Source organism: Petaurus breviceps, unplaced genomic scaffold (assembly GCF_028583685.1).
Source record: "Petaurus breviceps papuanus isolate PSGF00001 unplaced genomic scaffold, PetGlider_PUasm1.0 187, whole genome shotgun sequence".
In the NCBI taxonomy this organism is placed as follows: domain Eukaryota; kingdom Metazoa; phylum Chordata; class Mammalia; order Diprotodontia; family Petauridae; genus Petaurus; species Petaurus breviceps.
In genome coordinates this window covers 17,068,122-17,087,484 of record NW_027185799.1, presented here as the reverse complement: position 1 = coordinate 17,087,484, position 19,363 = coordinate 17,068,122, and the positions used below count along the sequence as shown (strand labels likewise).

Here is a 19,363-nt window from a genome sequence, read left to right as displayed (position 1 = left end):
ACTCTAAACAAATTCTAGAGCAGCAGAACCAACAAAAAGAGGCAGTAAAAAAATTTTATGGTCCAAGACAACTTAGAAGGTCAGCAAGAGAGGTCTGTTGCATCAGGATGTCATTACAGAACTGGCCCCAGCAAACCAGGAGCAGGCTTTGGGGGTACTTTGGGGATACAGCGACAGCAGTGGCTATTTCCAGACTTCTAGGCCCACAGATGGTAAGGGGATAATAAAATGGGTCAGAAGGAGATTTACAGGGGTCCCTTTGCGGGCAGCAGGGGCAGGACTCTGTTGCATTGCCTATACTTGGAGCTGGGTCACAGTTCTCAGTCTTAGTCCCAGTGTGAGAAAGCGCCCTAGCCCATCAGAGCTACAGAGAAGCAGGGACCCTGGTCACAGTTCCAGGGTTGAAAAGAGTGCTTATGGTCCCTCACAAACCAGTACACAGTATAAGAAAGTAGCAAACACGGGGCGGCCAGGTGGCTCAGCAAGTAAGACCACTGGCTCCAGGGTCGGCATGACCTGGGGATCAAATCCAGGCGCAGATACTTAGCACCACACTCAGAAATAACTGGCTGTGTAACCTTGAACAAGTTACTTAACACCAATTGCTTATTAAAAAAAAAAGAAAGAAAGTAACAAACACACATCTTCTTAGATCATACCACCTCGGAAGACCAAGAAACTTACATGTTCCCAGAATTATGTCTGAAAACAGCTGTACAAAAAACCCTAAAGCTTGGGACAGTGACTTCTCCAGTTAGGAAACAGCGGCCCACTTTAGCATAGAGTTGAAAGTCAAGAAATAGGTTGGAAAAAGAGCAAACAACGACAAAAATATTCTGACCATAGACAGTTACCATGGTGACAAGGAAGATCAAAATACACACTCAGAAGAAGACAACAAAGTCAAAATTCCTGCAAACAAAGCCACAAAGAAAAATATGAATTGGTCTCAGGCCATGGAAAAGCTCAAAAAGGATTTTCAAAATCAAATAAGAGAAATAGAAGAAAAATTGGGAAGAGAAATGAGAATGATGAAAGAAAATAATAAAAAAAACTCAACAGCTTGGTGAAGGAGGCACAAAAAAATTCTGAAGAAAATAACACCTTAAAAAAACAAATAGGCCAAATGCTAAAAGAGGCACAAAAATGCAATGAAGAGAAGAATGCCTTGAAAAGCAGAATCGGTCCAATGGAGAAAGTGATACAAAAATGAGAAAAACTCCTTAAAAAATCAGAATTGACTAAACAGAAAAGGAGGTACAAAAGTTCACTGAAGAAAATAATTACTTAAAAGTTAGGATTAGGCAAGTGGAAGCTAATGATTTTATGGGGCATCAAAATAAAAAGAATCAGAAAAAAAAAACTGACCAGGAAAATAGATCTAGAAGAGATAATTTAAGAATAATTGGACTATCTGAAAGTCATGATCGAAAAAAAAGCTTAGACATCATCTTTCAGTCAATTATCAAGTAAAACTGCCCTGATATTCTAGAACCAGAGGGTAAAATAGAAATAGAAAGAATCCACTCATCACCTCCTGAAAGAGATTAAAAAATGAAAACTCCCAGGAATATCGTAGACAAATTCCAGATTTCCTGGATCAAGGACAAAATACTGTAAACAGCCAAAAAAGAAAAAATTCAAGTATCATGAAGCCACAGTCAGGATAGCACAAGATTGAGTAACTTCTACATTAAAAGTCCTTTGGAATATGGTATTCTGGAAGGAAAAACAGCTAAGATTACAACCAAGAATCACCTACCCAGCAAAACTGAGTATAATCCTTCCAGGGGGGGAAATATATCTTCAATGAAATAGAGGACTTTTAAGAATTCCTGATGAAAAGACCAGAATTTCAAATATAAAAGAAGCATAAAAAGGTAAACAGGAAAGAGAAGTCATAAGATATTCAATAAAATTAAACTGTTTATTTTGCTACATAGGAAAATGATATTTATAATTCCTAAAATTTTTCTCATTATTAGGGCAATTAGAAGGAGTATACAAGGACAGAAAGCTGAGGTGTGAGTTGGATGTGATGGTATGATTATGTAAAAAAATAAAATTAAGGGATGACAAAGAAGTATTCACTGAGAGAAGGGGAAAGGGAAAGGTAGAATGGGATAAAATTATCTAACATAAAAGAGGCCTTAAAGAGATTTTCCAGTGGAGGGGGAAATAAGGGAAGTGAGGAGAGGAGGCCAGGAATATTATTCTCATCAGAATTGGCTCAAAGAGGGAATAATACACATACTCCATTGTGTGTAGAAATCTATCTTACCATACAAGAAAGTAGGAAAGGTAGAGAGTAAGGGAGAGCAGTTTGGGGATGTAAAAGTCAGAAGCAAAACACTTTTGAGAATGGACAAGGTAAAAGGAGAAAGAGAGAGTAGGATAAATGGGGGAAAACAGGATGAAGGGAAATACATAGTTGGTAATCATTACTGTGAAAAAAATTTTGCAGTGAGTTTCTTTGATAAATACTTCTTTTCTCAAACACATAAAAAACAGAGTTAAATTTACAGAAATAAGATCCATTCCTCAACTGATAAATGGTCAAAAGATATGAACAGGAAGTTTGTAGATAAAATAATTAGATCTATCTACAGTCATATGAAAAAATGCTACTGATGAGAGAAATGCAAATTAAAATAATTCTGAACTACCATCTCACAACTGTCAGATTGGTTAATATGACAGAAAAGGAAAATCACAAATGTTGGAGGGTATGTGGGGAAATCAAAACACTAATGTAGTATTGGTGAAATTGCATACTAAGTCAACCATTCTGGAGAGGAATTTGGAACTACGCCCAAAGGGCTATAAAATCATGCATACATACCCTTTGAACAAGCAGTACCACTACTGGGTCTATATCCCAAAATGATTTAAAAAAAAAAAGGAAAAGGACCTATTGGTACAAAAATATGGATAGCAGCTCTTTTAGCAGTGGCAAAGAATTGGAGGACTAAAGGAATGTCCATCAATCAGGGAATGGATGAACAAGTTGTTGTATATGATTGTGATGGAATACTATTGAGTTTTAAGAAATGATGAGCAGGATGATATCAGAAAAACCTGGAAAGACTCACATGAACTGATGTGAAGTAAAATGAGCAGAACAAGAACACTGTATACAGTAATAGTAATATTGTATGATGACTTACTATGAATAACTTAGCTATTCTCAGCAATACAATATCCAAGGCAATTCTGTAGGACTTACAATAAAAGGTTCTGTCCATCTCCAGAGAGAGAACTGGTAAAGCCTGAATGCAGATCAAAGATACTTTTCCTTTACTTTCTTTTTCTTGGCTTTTTTAATCTACATTTTCTTTCACTGGAAGACTTACATGAAAATGTGTTTTGCATGACTACTCATGTATAACCTATGTCAGATTGCTTGCCTTCTCAATGGGTGGGGATGAGAGAATTTGAAACTCAAAATTTGAAAAAAGAAGAATGTTAAAATTGTTTTGATTTGTAATTGGGGAAATAAAATATTAACTAAGATTAAAAAAATAAATTATAATTTAGTGATTAAATCAAATCAGTTGAATCCTATGCTAATCTGTTATAGCTTTTTTTTTCATCCCATCACCACATCTGCTAAAAATAAAGCCAAAAAAAACTTTTAAGAAGTCAACAAAAAGACGTTACTGCTGGCATTCAGTGAAACAGAGTATGCCCTAAACTTGGAATTTGAGGGTCTGGGTTAAAAGATTGGCTCTGCCATTTACTACCAGTGTGATCTTGGACAAGTCACTTCCTCTTAACAGCTCCCTGCCTCAGTTTCCTCATTTGTTAAACAAAGGGATTTGACTAGATAACTGTTTTTAAATTTTTTTCTTTTTTTGGTTTTTGGAGGGGAGAAGGCAGGGCCATTGGGGTTAAGTGACTTGCCCAAGCTCACATGGCTAGTAAAGTGTTAAGTGTCTGAGGCTGAAATTGAACTCATGTCCTCCTGACTTTAGGGCCAGTGCTCTATTCACTGTGCCACCTAGCCGCCCCTAGATAACTTCTTTTGTCCCTTCTATTCCAATTTTAAATATAAAGTTATATAATTCCTATCTGTATCCTTTTCACTCCTTGAACTTCCATCTTTCCCAAAAGGCAATTAAGGCAACAAAATGTATAGATATATAGATAAAAGCATTTTAAAGCATTTATTATGTAGCCAAGCAGTTAAGTTTATGATCTATTATTCTATTATTAAAGCTGTTCCTAATTTATACAAAGAAATTTGATAATAAATTTTACTTGAATTTCCCTCCACCCCAATATTTGAGTACTTAGTCATAAATGAAATATGAATTCCACCTAATTAAATTTTTAAGACTATAAGAAAAACAAAAATCTACCATTTGGGCTCCATCTTTTTTTTTTTAAATCACAGAGACAAAGATTTATACATAGCAATGGTTTGGGGAGATGAGAAAAGAAAATTAAATAAAGTTTTCTGACTTTGAAATATTCTTCACATTTAGTCCTAAAATTCTTTTGCTAAAAATTAGCTATACCTAATGTACCTTGTCATGATACCATGACCAGGCTATCAATTCTGGTCCTCAATAACCTTCCTGGTTCTGCATTCCATTTTTCTGCATGTCTTCCAATTCTTTCCTCCCAACCCCATCTCCCATATCTTGTTCATTAGTGCACCCCTGATGAAGCCAAGAAATAAAGCTATAAAAAGCAAAGTAAATATTAGCTCACACATTAACCAAGACTAGGTTTTCAATCAGCTCAATGCAATAACAACTAAATCTTTCAGTTCACATATTTATTCAGGAGATATCATCTGGCATAGTTACAAGAGGACTACATTTGGAATTATAACAACTCAAGTTCATTTAAATTCTGCATTGGACACATAATGAACTCAATATCTTTTTCTTCAAACCCTTCCCTCTTCCTAACTTCCCTATGACTTCTGAAGGTACCACCACCTGCCACCTACCCAGGGTAACAAATTAGCTGTAATTCTTGACTACTCCCTCTTTCTAACCCCCAATATCCTATCTGTTGCCAAGAACTGTTTATCTCCCATACATGTTCCTTTCTCTCCTCTGATACTGCCACCACTCTAACGCAGGCCCTCATGGACTACTGCAATAGCCTGCCGACCCATTTGCTTATTTCAAGTCTCTCTACACTACAGTCTCAACTAGCAAATTGATTTTCTTAAAGCATAAGACTGATCATGTCATCCCCCTACCTTACTCAATAAACTCTTATTATCTTCAGGATCAAATATAAAATCTTCTGTTTGGCATTCAAAATCTTTCATAATTCACCCCCCTATCCTCCAATATTCCAGTCTGTTTATACCTTATTGCCTCCACACAATCTGCAACCCAGTGATATTGGCCTCCTTGCTATTTTTTGAACAAGATTCTCCATCTTGAGACTCTGGGCATTTTCACTTATCCCCCATGCCTGGAATGTTCTCCCTCTTCATCCCAACTTCCTAATATTTTTCAAGTTCCAGCTAAAATCCCATCTTTATTAGAACCTTTTCCTAATCTTCCTTAATCTTAATACCTTCCTTCTGCTAATTATTCCTATATATCATGCATATAGCTTGTACATAGTTATTTGTATGTCTCTCCCCTTAGATTATGAGCTCCTATATTTATTCAGGAGATATAATCTGGCATAGTTACAAGAAGGGCCTATATTTTGTTTCTTTTTTTTTTTTTGATCCCTAGTGCTTAGAGCAATGCCTGGAACATAGTATGTAGGAACATAATAAATATTTATTGACTGATTCATAGTTTTTATTATACCTATTTATTTCTTATTAGCTCCACAAAGATAGGTATCAAGTATCATTTAAACTTAGGGATTTCCCCAATACCAATCATGGTGCTCAACTAGCCCTATAATAAATATACATAGAATGAATGAATGAATTGATGAAAGAATGACTATACCTTTGTGGTACATTGTTACATATTTCATTTTCTTTTGTATACAAAGTTGTAACAGTTAAACCCCTGGCCATCAAAGTACCCAGAGTGCCTATATGAGAAAATACCAACATACTTAAATAATCTGAAATCATACATGGACTCTTTCTTTTATTTTTAGGTTGTGAAATGAAGGAATTTTCTTTGTAGCACAGAAAAGCCAAAGAGTGTGCTGCCTGGATCCACAAACATGCATCCCCGAATCCCTACAAAGAAACCAGAAGCGATACTCACCTCCTCGGCTGACTCCAGTTACTACTGTAGGCTGCATTCTGAAGCTCACTTTCTTCTCCTTCTCCTTCCTCACGTTCTGGGAGTTCTGGGATTTCTCTGTGAAAAAGTGATGCCCTGAGTACTTTCAATTACTTGTAAAAAACCCCACACACTTCTCACCACTGGCTCATCTATTTTGGTGTGAGCATGAAGCCTCTAAGAACAACTGTTGGTTTCAGCACTGTAATGCTCCCACTCACTCTACTCCTCAGCTATATGACTGCAGTCAAAAGCAAGAGAGGATGATAAAAAGGTTTTGCCATGAGCATGGTCAAGATGTAGAATAGATCTCTAAGAGCAGAGTTCTCATTCTGGGTCTGTGAACTTGTTTGTTTGCTTGAAAACATATTTTTTGACAACTGTATTTCAATAAAATTGCTTGCCTTTATTGTGTGTAAAACTATTATTCTGAGAAGGCAATAAGGGATAAACAGACTGGATTAGTGGAGGATAGGAGGGTAAGTTATGAAAGATTCCGAATGCCAAACTATTATTCACTCGACTGCCAAAGACAACCATGATGCGACAAAAGTTAAAAATCCCTGCTCTAAGAACAAATGTGGATGCTGCAAAAATCTGTTTTTCCCTTGCTGCAATGGGAAAATATCATCTGAGTTTTAAAGGAAAAATGATTTCTTCATTCTTCCATTTATTCTGCAAATATTTACTCGAGGCTTACTTAGAAAAAAACCCAGTGCTTGGTACTCTGGGAGGTGGGGACACTAAAATATGCAAAACATGCTTCCTGTCCTCAAGTAGCTTACCATCTATAAATCAATAGTTTCAAGCTAATCATTTCCATGAATTATTTCAACAAAAGCTTTGGGGAAAACAAAACAAAACAAACCAAGAGCTTAAAAAGCAAGTGTTTTTTTTCCTTTAACTATAAGAGAAAAACAGAAGATGTTTATGGCACAGCTGTGGCCCATCTGGAGTTACCAGACACATGCTACACTTCCTTACATAGGAAGTTGATTAGAATACAAACTGTGTTTGGATTTTCCCTCTTGCTATGTCTGCTGCAATTTTGCTTTTAGCAAAGGCTAACTATACAACAAAATATATCGGGATCTCTGACGGGCAGTAAGTACAATAGATAATAGCAAGAGAATGTTTTTTTTTTTTCCTAAAGATACAACAGCCTGAGTTACTTTAAAATTACATTTAAAATCTCCTGAAATGAAATATACCAGGGGATTATTTACAGTAGCTGGAAACCTGCTGAAAAAAGTGCAGACTCAAAGTGGACCCATTTCTGCAGCTGCACTGAGCTTTCCCACACTGATGCTCAAACAAGTCAGTGCAGAGTAAAGTGAAGTTGCAGCAACAGAACAGTATGGTGGAAACAACACTGGATTGAATATCAGAAAATCCAGGTCCACCAATTAGTACTTTTAGTACCTCAGGAAAGTTATTTAATCATTTTGGGTTTCAGTCTCCTCATCTATCAAATGGACAGGTTGGAATGGATGAGGAGTCCTTAACTTGGAATCTGTAAACTTGATTTTTAAGAAATACATGTTATGATAACTGTATTTCCACATAATAGAATTCTTTTAAAATCCTATCATTTTTACTTAAGTAATTTTAAAACATTATTTAAACGGGTCCATAGATTTCACCAAACCACCTAAGGGGTCTGTAACAAAAAAAGGTAAAATACTGTGGCCTAAATGGTTTTTAAGTACCTCTCAAGCTCTAATATTCTTTGAGTCTATGAAAGGACATAATCAGAATCAATCATTTAAATAACTGGTTAAACTCTAACAGCATACAAAACCTAAATGAAGACTTTTATAAAGAAAACAAAAATAACAAGCATTATGAAACATGGAGGAAAAAAACTTTTAAAAGAAGGAAGACTTGCCTAGGCTATTCTGGAATGTAAATCTTATAAAAAAGTATGTATTTGGATTTTCTTTTTGTTTAACATACAGTATTATAAAGTTTCAGTGTAATAATTTTTTTTCCAGATTTGGAAATTAGGAAATAGTTGTAGAAGTGGTTTTAATTCTTTTAGATGTCTCATAATGTGAGACTTTTTGTATGTTGATGTATAAAGAAAATTTAAACAAGGTTATTTTCAATTTGAAAATTTTTGTATAGTTAAAAAAATATTTCTGTATTCCTTGTTGGTATGGTGCTACTACAAAACTTTAAGACATAGTATTATATTTAGCTAAACTATGATTAATTAAGAAATTCATAAATCTTTTATTCTCAGTGACATTTGTGATTATAAATAAATTGACCTATGAAAATTGGCATATTCCTAAAAATTTTATTTAATAAACAGAAATATTGCCTGATATAAAAAAGAAATAGATTATGAAAAAAGGAACCTCATTGAGCCTTCTATTTTACTAGCAGCAAATAGGTTTTACCTTAGAGTAGCAACCAAAATAGATGATTATATTATTAAACACTGTTATTATCTTTTTTTAATTGCTGATATTTCTTGGGTTCAGAGTATATTTTCCACATTTTTCTTTATTTCCTAGATTGAATATTTCCTTAGTATCAGGACCCTTGAAAAGAATGATTCTAATGCTGCTTGTAGGCCTCTTGTCAATGGCATTATACAAAAGTTTAGTTGTTCAGCTGTGTCTGACTCTTTACAACTCCATTTGGGGTTTTCTTGGCAAAGATACTGAAGTGGTTTACTATTTTCTTCTCTGGCTCATTCTATAGATGAGGAAACTGAGGCAAACAAGGTCACACACATACTAAGTATCTGAGGCCAGATTTGAACTCAAGAAGATTAGTCTTCCTGAATTCAGACCTGGTACTCTATCCACTGCACCACCCAGCTGTCCATGCAGATGTTCAAAGAGTTCTAATAATCTACTCCAAGAGGATAAAGGCAAATTTTAGAACAGTTGCTCACATTTGGAAAATATGAAAGAGCTCATGCTTCCAGCTCTATCCCTTATATAACTAAGCTCTAAGACTTGAATGCTAGCACAGATAGGAGTGGAAATCACCATGTTCTATTCCTCCCTGCCCCTTCCTTTCATCCCATAACTTGTTACAACCCTATTCTTGTTATTTAATAAGCAAAAAGCTGAGCTCAACCATGGTCTTTAAGTTTTAATAAACTCTTTTGGTGCCGTTACTAAGGAGTATTTTAATTACCTGGCCGTATAAGATGGAAACATATCGAGTGACATTGCTTCCCCAGACTGGTGTCCTAAATTTGCTCTGTACTCTTCCAAAAGCTCTGCAGGCACATAGGTAACCCTAGAAAATGAGAGATTATATCGAAGTAAAAAGGAGTATCAAAGATTAGCAGAATGTTGAGGAAAAAAATGAGAACCTTCCCAAAGAACAAAAATGCAATGTTACCACCCTTATTAGTCATGTTCATAGAAAACTGAACCATCCTTCTGAGCACATTATGCTAACAAGCATAATATACTAAAAAATAAATCAAATTAGGAAGTTAAGGAAAGCCTCTGAAAATCTGTTATTTGTAATTAAAGTAAACAATTAAAAAAAAAAAAAACGCTGTCCCCTATGCTTTGAATGCATTCTTTTCTCATTCCTGCCTATTAGAAACTATTCCTTGATCTTTCTAGTAAGCCGTCCCTGAATGATTTCACCACCCTCAAATTTACAGACTGCATTTTTTTCTGTCTCTTCTCTTGTCATCACATTCTACACTGTATCATATTGGTGTAAATGTAGTGTCCTACCCCAGCTAGACTGTAAACTCATGGAAGGTGCTTATCATTATCATTATTTTCATCTTTGGTATTTCCAGCACTGAACAGAGCCAGGTATATACAATGGGCACTTTAAAAATGTGTGTTGAACAGAGCTGAACTGGTAGCATGGGCACATGAAATAAGGCCCTAGAAAAAGTTGCTTACAATCATGGCCTCCAAGGGAAGGCAGTTGTTAACTTCATAAAGTTTGGCTTGGGTCCTCAATTCAAAATTATTTGTCCAACAACCTCTTAGCTGACAAATGTGACGACTTTTTATCAATGCTCATATCTCTTATTTTTTTGTCATCAGTTAACACTGCTGAACACTTTCTCCTTTCTCACCTGAGATTTTATTTTTATTTTCCTATTCTCTCTTAGTTCTCCCACCTGTCTGACTTTCCCTTGGTCTAGGATGATGGCTTATCACTACATCATGCCCCCAAACAGTGGCTATATCCCAGTGCTCTTTCCGTGGCCTCCTTCTACGCCTGCTCAACATTCTTTAACTTGGTGACCTCATCAGCTCTTGAGAATTTAATGATCATCTTTATGCAAATGACTGCCAGACCTATGTATCCTGCCCTAGACCTTCTCTGGAGCTATAGTCCTGCATCACCAACTACCGACTGAACACTTTAATTAGTTAAAAATATTCTGTAGACATCTCAAACTCATTATGTCCAAAAGAGAATTCATTATCTTTTCTCCAAAATTCACTCTTCTCCTAAACTTCCCTATTGCTGTCAAGAAATTTGCTTCCACAGAGTGCTCCCTGACTCCTCGCTCTCTCTCATCCCACATATCCAATCAGTTCCCATTTCTCACTGTTTCTAACTCCACATTTCTCAAGTATATCCCCTTCTCTTCACCTCAGGTGAAGTCCTCAGAAACTCTCATCTGGACTATATCCTCCTAATTTAGTCTCCTTGTCTCATCTTGCCCCTCTCTATTCCATCTTCCACACAGGTGAACAAAGTGATTTTCCTAAAGTACAAGTCTGACCATGTTATTCCTTTACATTTATGTATGTGTATATATACACACATGTATGTATATATATATATGTGCATATACATATACACACATACATATATAATTTATTTTATGGAATAAAACAAGCATTTCCATAACATATGCAATTATAAATATTAATAAATTCCAGTGATTCTCTATTATTCTAACATCAAATATCAACTCCTATGTCATTTAAAGCCCTTCTCAATCTCACCCCAATCTCCATTTCTAGGTTCATTACATATTATTCTCCTTCATGTGCCTTAAGTTTTAGCAAAACTGGCCTTCTTACTGTTTCACACACTACCCTCTATTTCCTTAGCACAAGCTGTCCCACATACCTAGAATGTCCCGTATTCTGCCTCACTTTGTCTTCATATAATCCTTAGAATAATTCAGGACTCCATTCTAGCACCACTTTCTCAATGCACTGAACTGCTAGTGCCCTCCTGGTCTAAATCAGCCTGTATGTAATTTGTATATACCTATATATGCATATATCATCTCTCTGATAGAATGTAATCCCCTTGAGGGCAGGGCTCTTTCATCTGCATCTTTGTATATTCAGCACAGCACACAGCACATAGGAGATGTTTCATAAATGCTTGTTGACTAAATGTCATTTAGGTAGCATTAGTTATCATTTTGTGTTGCAGGGATATAAGTAACCAAACCTTTCCATTGAAAGCTCACTGGAAACCATGATAGTAATACATAATTAGTAAATGTTGAAATTTAAGGCAGTTCCCAAATGATAAGGTTTACAATGATTTCTTGGTATTGGACATATGAAAAGCTATGTAAAGCTCAAACTCCTGGGCACTTGTCCAGGTTCCAGGACACATAAAGTTTAGCAGCCCACTGCACTAGCCTTGCCTGTCCAGGGCTACTGTTACTCCTTCTGGATCCCTGAACCAGTCACTTCAATCAGCAAGCACTATGAAGGACTGCACAAAAGGCCTACCAAGTGGTGAGCCTCAGACTCAGAAATATGATACCAAATTGTTTAAACTATGTAAAAAATCTCTCTTTCTCCCTCTCAAGCTTTCTCTAATGGTATTTAGATAAAGTTAACATGACATTTGAAATACAAGCATTCATTTGTTCATTCACTAAATGCTCCTGGAGTAACTACTGCACTGTGATAGGTATTGCTTCCAGTTGCTTTGCGGATTGCTCAGTATCCCACGGTGGGCAAACTATTTGGCTTTTGCCCCATTATGTTACTTAGTGCACCACACTTTGGGCTCCCTAGATGGAACTTCATCAATGAGTAATGGGGCACGTTAAATGTATTCAATGAGATCAAGTCTGTGTATTCATGTAACTAAAGTGTACTTATGGACCAACAACTGCATAATGCAGAGATGATAAATGATGTGAAAAATACCTACAAAATCAACATGGGGGTGATATGTACATGAAAATTCAGTGTTTTCTGGCAGGACAGAGGATTATATTTTTATGCTACTCGAGTGATCTAATTTATCAATTGAAGAAATTATATAGATTTATGTAGAGGACTCTATTCCCTTTCACCCTTCAATGCCCATCACTAGGTCCTGTTAATTAGCATTCTATCCCCAAACACTAATGTACTCTTACCTAAGATGCATCAACCCTATGTAACCACTTTCTTTGTATACATTTTTGCCAGGTAATGTACATTAGCCAAAGAAAGGGGAAACTCAATTTATTGGATTTAGTTTCAACCTGGAATCAGGAGACCTAAAAAATTCTGGACACAAATTTAGTAACTTTGATCTTGGGGATGGCAATTAATTATCTTCTGGAATTTTAAGGAGGTATGTCATATGCTAGAAAAATGAGAGAGCAAAGAGAGGACAGTACACTCCTGAGGGCCAAATATGGAGCCCAACAGTATAAGTCTAAAGGTCAGGCTATGTTAGTATGACAGTATATTCAGGTAGATAACATTAAAAGAACTAAGAGGAGTAGGGATGTTATTATAGAGGCAGAGACTGAAGCAGGAAAGTGAAGGTACAAGCTGTAAGATAGAGGGAATGCTGGATAATTCTCTAACTTGACCCAGCTCCCCAGAGCATTGCATTCACCTTTTATGGGGGTCTCAGCTCCGATACTGCAATGACCTGTCTGGGTGTCCCTGGGCTGTGTTTTTTGCTCCACCTGACTAGCCAGACCTTGTATTCTTACATTAACCTCTATGTTCATCTAATCTTCAAACTAGTCATGAAGAGATGGGCATTTGCCTGACAGAAGTGTCTTATGAAGCAATACAGAAGTACTAAAATTCTTCAGAAGATAAAATAAAAATCTGAATGGGAAGTCCTGCAAAGGCAGAATCTCTCTTTAGTTACATCTTCCTCCAAATCTAGCATATTGCATTACATAATTCTTCCCCACCTAGAGCCCCCAACACCTTTGGTGGTGGAAAGAAAGGAGATAGGCAGTTCAGATCAGTGATTTAGAATTCAGAGTCTAAGAGATTTGCGTAGGCCTTCAAGGAGTATAGGTGATTTGCCCACAGCCACATAGCTGGTGTATCAGAAGCAGTCTCTACCCTCACTTCATCATGTTGTCTCTCATTATGGTATATTTGTTGAATGAACAAGTAAGTGAATAAGTGAATGCCAGGAGAGTTCAGGATGTTAAATATGGGGGAAATTGAGTACTTAAACTAAAGGCCTAAAAAGTTTGTATTCAGGTCTAAAAAATCATTTAAAAAATCCAAATTACAACAAAGAAATCTTGGAGGGGTGGCTAGGTGGTGCAGTGAATAGAGCACCAGCCCTGAAGTCAGAAAGGCCTGAGTTCAAATCCGGCCTCAGACACTGAACACAAAAACAAGTCTTGTGACCTTGGGCAAGTCACTTAACCCCAATTGCCCTCCAAAAAGCAAAAAAAAAAAAAAAATCTTGGAGAAAAATCAAGGAAAGTAATGAGGAAAGAACATTAAAATCCAATGGAGAGAAAACAAAACCCAGTGAAACATTTTTAATTTGTGTATATCAAGCTTCCATAAAAATGCTGTATAAAGAGCTTTGTTCTAGATCCTTTTCTCATTTTCCTTCATTGACCAATAAAAGCTCTCTACAGATGCCTGCCAGACAGAAACCTGAGGGGGAAAAGGTAGTTTCATAAGTACTTATCCAAGCAAAGAGAAGAGAACCAGAAACATCAACATCCCATAACACAAGGGTGCATGCAGTGCAATGAGGACACTGAACACACGCTTTGGCCACACAGTCATACAAAACAACCTCTAAACCAACAACAAAGAAAACTGAAACTGGGTTATGTGCCTCATATGGAACACATTGAAGACAATTTATTTGATGGCCAGTGTTAAATATATATATATATATATATATACATACATACATACACTTAAAAATAAACTAACCTTCAGTAATATATGAAGGAGCAAAAAAAAATAACACCAATAATAACATTAGTGCCATAGAAAACGTGACATGGAGATTAATCCAGATACTGTGCTAGAACTCACGGGTAGGATTATCCTCTAAGAAACAATCTTGAAAGCTCAACGTTTAGAAAATACAATTTTTCAAATGGGCTAAAAATCATCAACCTGAAAATGCAGCAACCATTTTCCAGCCCTGCTGGAATTTATGCTTAAATTTGGATAAGTAAAAAAGCTGAAATGTATATGCTGAATCTCTATCTGGATGCATCCCTGCTTTTGGATGTTATAAAAGCATGAAATGGTTTCACATACAAATTGCAACATATAGCAATAATGAGCTTTTGAATCGCCAATACTCACACATAAAAGGGGGCCTGATCATCAGCAGGTGCTGGAGAAGATCTAGAATGTGAAGCATACGATGCAGCATCTTTTTACAATGGTGTTAACAAATGTCAGTGTCTTGTGCTGAATGTGAGATGCATACATATGTAGTTAAAAGTGTGTGCTCCTGTTCCTCCCCCCTCTTTCTACCTCCCTCCCATCTACACCTCCCCCGGAAAGCATCTGCTCTTTACTGGTGTCTATAGCAGTGATTATTAACAAGCATGGAAAAATGTAACTGCAATCAATCTTTTCTTCCTTGATCAGGAATTCATCCCACACTTTAGGTTAAGGCAGGTGAATTCTGATTCAGCTCAGTAATTATCTGGCAGATGTTACTAGCAGCTGCTGCTAAGCGCAAAACCCTGGCTATTATTGCAGAAATATAAGGGCTCCTGGCAAGGTGGAGTGAGAAGTGAAACAGAATGCATTCTGGTGAGGCTACACATCTGGTTTTTCCCAGAAAATAATGAAACCTGGAACTTAAACTGGCTGTTCTTGAACTCTTAAAACTCAATTCTCTCTCTCTCTCTCTCTCTCTCTCTCTCTCTCTCTCTCTCTCTCTCTCTCTCTCTCCCCCCCTCTCTCTCTCCCCACACACACACACACACACACACACACACACACTGTTTGCCATGTATTGTGACTTTCGAGAATACCAAAGCATTTTCTCAATAAACATAGCATTTCCTAAAACCAAGCAACTTTATATTTCATTTTGACGGATGCCTTTTTGTTTCTTTTAGAACTCCTCTAAACAAGTTATACATAATCCAACAAAAAATATCCTATCTTTCTCCAAAATTTTTCCTCCCTTGTAGGAAGAAAGCCTAATATCAGCTCTCAACACAGTTGGAAATCTTAAATCAAAATGGAAACCTCAGTAGTCCAGAAGTGAGGCTTCTGCTCCTGTATGGTAGAATACAAGGGAAGGATGTTTCCTTTGGGAGCATCAAATGGGATCCAAGGGAAATTAGATCCTAGCTTCATGCAAGGCCAGTGGTAGGGGAAGAACACTAAGGACAAATACCCTCTCTCCCCAACACTTGTGATAGTTTCAGACCAAAGTGGCTGAATGTTGACCTTTTTTTTTTGCTTAGCACTCATTTTAGTGTGGGTTATAAGGAATGTATGTGTGTGTGTGTGTGTGTGTATGTGTGTGTATCCTTCCTGCTTTGTATTCTTTGCCCAGTGAGCCAAACTCTACAGCCATCTGAAGCAAGACTTGGTGGTAATGTATATATTATTCCCCCCACTCCCTTAAGATTAGCACATATTTTCTTTATTTTTTTGGAAATTACTTGCCAGACCCCCTCTCTAGATGCTCTTCAGTCAGAATAAAGCTATCTTCAATGTGAAATTAACAAATTCTGGTGAAGAATTGAAGGAAGAAGCAACCGAGAAGACCAGCAATTTCAGTTGTGGAGAAAGGATGGAATTCACCTCAAACCTTTCAAGCTGCCAACAGTAGCTAAGGCATGTCATTCCAAATTATAGCCACAATGGCCCTATTCACATAAAAGTCTACAAATCCTGCAATGTACTAGAACACTTAGGATAGTAGGTACTGAGCTACAATTCAGGTACCTCAGGAAAAGGTAAAGTGATCTGTATTAGCTCCACTAACAAAAAACTTAAAAGTCAAAATACAGCAAAAGAAAAGACTCAGTCATCACCTTATCTATATATGATGCCAGAGATAAACTATACAAATTAATATTCAACAAATGGCTTTTATCCCTTTATATCTCACTTATCTTTTGAAGAGAAATAAATGATAGCATAAAAGAACACTGAAAAGACAATTTTTTTCATTAGTGTATACTTAGATAACATTTGTAATTTTCACTTGTACTTATATTGTGGTTAAGATTATTAAGATTATTAATTATATGACCTGATTTTTAAATTACATGCAAATATTGAAAAACCATTAATGAAGTTGGGGAAAGGGGCTAGGTTGTATAATAAAAATACCTCTTTTGTATATAACCAGCAGAGTCAACCAGAAAAATGTCATAAGATATATGTCTGCTTTTTATTGAAAAGAGAATGAAAACCAGATTGCAATTGTGGCTTTTCTTTATGAAAATTCAACATACTTTCTTTGTAGGAGAACCAGTAATATCAAATGCATGTCAGTAAAATAATGTGCAGTGCACAAAACCAGTTATACAAAGTAATCCTAACTCCAGTTCCATATGAACATCATGCTTGGGTGCTTATGAACATCAGATTTGGCACTCTTACATTCCCTATGCAGGAATGGAAAATGTAGGATCACAGGATTTTCAGCTATAAGGAGAGGGAGGCCAAGACCTAAAAAAGTGACTTGAAAGAAAGGAGAAGATATGTGGTTCAAATTCTGATCCTCTGACTCCATGGCCTTGTTCAGCACAACTGAACAAGGCTGCCTTTCATGAAAGAAAACAAACAATCACCCTTAGAAATGGTGGCTATAAAAAATAAGGCTGCTTTCCTAGGTAGCTTATGGAATCAGGCTCAGTACTTTACAGGTACACGTAAGACAGATTTAGTGAAACTAAAAAGTGAACATTTTGTCATCCTCTAAGAGCTCTGATTATTCAGGAGTATATATCCAGAGCTAGAAGTACATCATAGCTCACCTAATTTAACCCCTTCATTTGATAGAAAAGGAAAGGCATGGAAATTTTTTTGTTTGTTTCATTCTGTTTTAAGTGACCTACAAAAGTCACACAGGAAATGGCAGAGCCAGGATATGATCAGGTCCCTAGACAAAGGTAGACTAGAGAGTATTCACTGGGGGAGAGGGAGATCCTTCCAGGCCTATTTTTGAGACTCTGGTCAAGCAATTTAGCTCTAAAACTTCCTTCAGCATTCTACAACCCATGGATGTCCTAATGCTCAATCCAGTTTTTCCTCTTAGTGCACTGCTCTTCATTTCTGGAATTTATTGAGGACCCAGAATGTCACCAAACCCTCCAATGGTTTTCACAGTGACAGGTTTAGGGGTAGAAAGGTCATAGGCAACATATCCCCAAGCTACAACTAAAGTTAAAGAAAAAACAGCAGTGTTTAAATATAAATAGCTATTGTTATGCAGCAAGAGAGAGAAATAATGCAAGGAATGTGATAGTTTAACAAGGATTCTTTTTATATGTTTTTCTATGTTACAGCAAGCACTCAATGTGGTGTATGGAATATCTAAGGAGAAATGACTGTAAAAACATGGCAAAACATTTAAAACATAAAACTTATTAAGCTGTTAATATTTAATAAATATATTGATTTATAACTAAAAAAAAATTGAAAAGCACAAATTGTAATGATTTTAGATGCTCTAATTTTATAGATCACATAGGCCTTAGTGTTTTTAACTTTTCTCAAAGCTCTTTACCAACTCTTACTTACTTTATGTCAGGTCCAATGAGAGAATGTCTCCTTAACATGGCTCTTGCCTGGGCACTACTCAGATTGGTGGTAGATTCTTCATTAATGGATAAGATACAATCCCCTACGCCAATACGGCCATCTCGACTGATAGCTCCACCATGGATGATACTTCGCACTATCATTCCTGAGCCATCTTTGTTAGAACTTACCGTCATCCCTGTGAAGAAAAAGAAAGGATTTGGTTGTGTACATAAGTTTTCAATATTTTAGTTAAATAGGAACTATAGATGACAGAACAAACTGGCTTTTGTTAGGTTATTTAAAGCTAACTGGTGAAAAAAAAAAGTCACCCAACTACCAGGGGAAGGAATTAATTTAATCTTTTTGAAAATTAAATTACTTTTAAATTAATTTAATCCCAAATTAAATTTATTCTAATTTAATTTTAAGTGAAGTTTACTAAAGATAAAATGTTCAATATTCACAATTTTAAAAAACTAAATGGGTCTGTATCACAGAATAGATCAGTTAATAAAATATCCAGTCCTCTGACTATAAAATCAAGAAGATAAAACTACTCAGACACCATCCCTAGGTTGTTTTTCTGCCTATGTTGAGAATTTAACTACACTAAAACTAAAAGCAATATCCAAGTTAAGCTTCAATAATACCTCCTACAGCAAGTCATTTCTAATTGGTTGACAAAGGTTTTTACGGGACTCAAATCTTCTGGTATTCTTTCTTTTTAATTTTGATTCCACCTCCACACCCCCCCTCCCGAAAAATACAAATTTCTCAAAGGCAAAGACTGTTTTTGTTTTTCTCTTAGCATAACCCTCCCCTAGTAGTGTTTTGTACATCGAAGGTGCTTAATAAATACTTAGTAAATTTGATTAATTGAAATGTGCAACATGAGGGCCAGCTGGGCTTACAGATGCAATGACAATAATAACTCACATAAACATAGCTATTCAAGGATTATGATGCACTTTTTCAAAATAACACGGAGGCATCCATCAGTGATGTATTCCCATTTTATAAAAAAAAAGAAACTAAGACTAAGAGGGTTACAGTGACTGGCCCAAGGCCATACTACCAAAGAGCAGGGAACGAAACTTCAAACATGAGTGCCTAACACCTTTTCTCAGCCTTATTACATACTACTGTTCTCTTAACTAAAAGGCTAAAGCTAGCTGGCCTGCATAGGTGTTGCACCAAAGATAGCAA

The 19,363-nt window shown here is 36.3% G+C and overlaps 1 protein-coding gene across 19 annotated transcripts in view; it reads right to left on the bottom strand.

Annotated features, from left to right (window-relative positions):
* Window positions 1–19,363, bottom strand: part of MPDZ (multiple PDZ domain crumbs cell polarity complex component) — a 228,065-nt gene that overhangs the window by 63,968 nt on the left and 144,734 nt on the right. For 11 of the 19 annotated variants that reach the window (XM_069090729.1, XM_069090713.1, XM_069090714.1 and 8 more), the window contains 4 exons: window positions 18,155–18,353; window positions 14,738–14,779; window positions 9,381–9,485; window positions 6,207–6,302 (listed from right to left, as the gene is read on the bottom strand). In XM_069090729.1, coding sequence (XP_068946830.1) covers window positions 6,207–6,302; window positions 9,381–9,485; window positions 14,738–14,779; window positions 18,155–18,353 — 442 coding nt within the window. The remainder of the gene's footprint in view (window positions 1–6,206; window positions 6,303–9,380; window positions 9,486–14,737; window positions 14,780–18,154; window positions 18,354–19,363) is intronic. The other 8 variants (XM_069090730.1, XM_069090717.1, XM_069090718.1 and 5 more) reach the window with 1 other exon arrangement.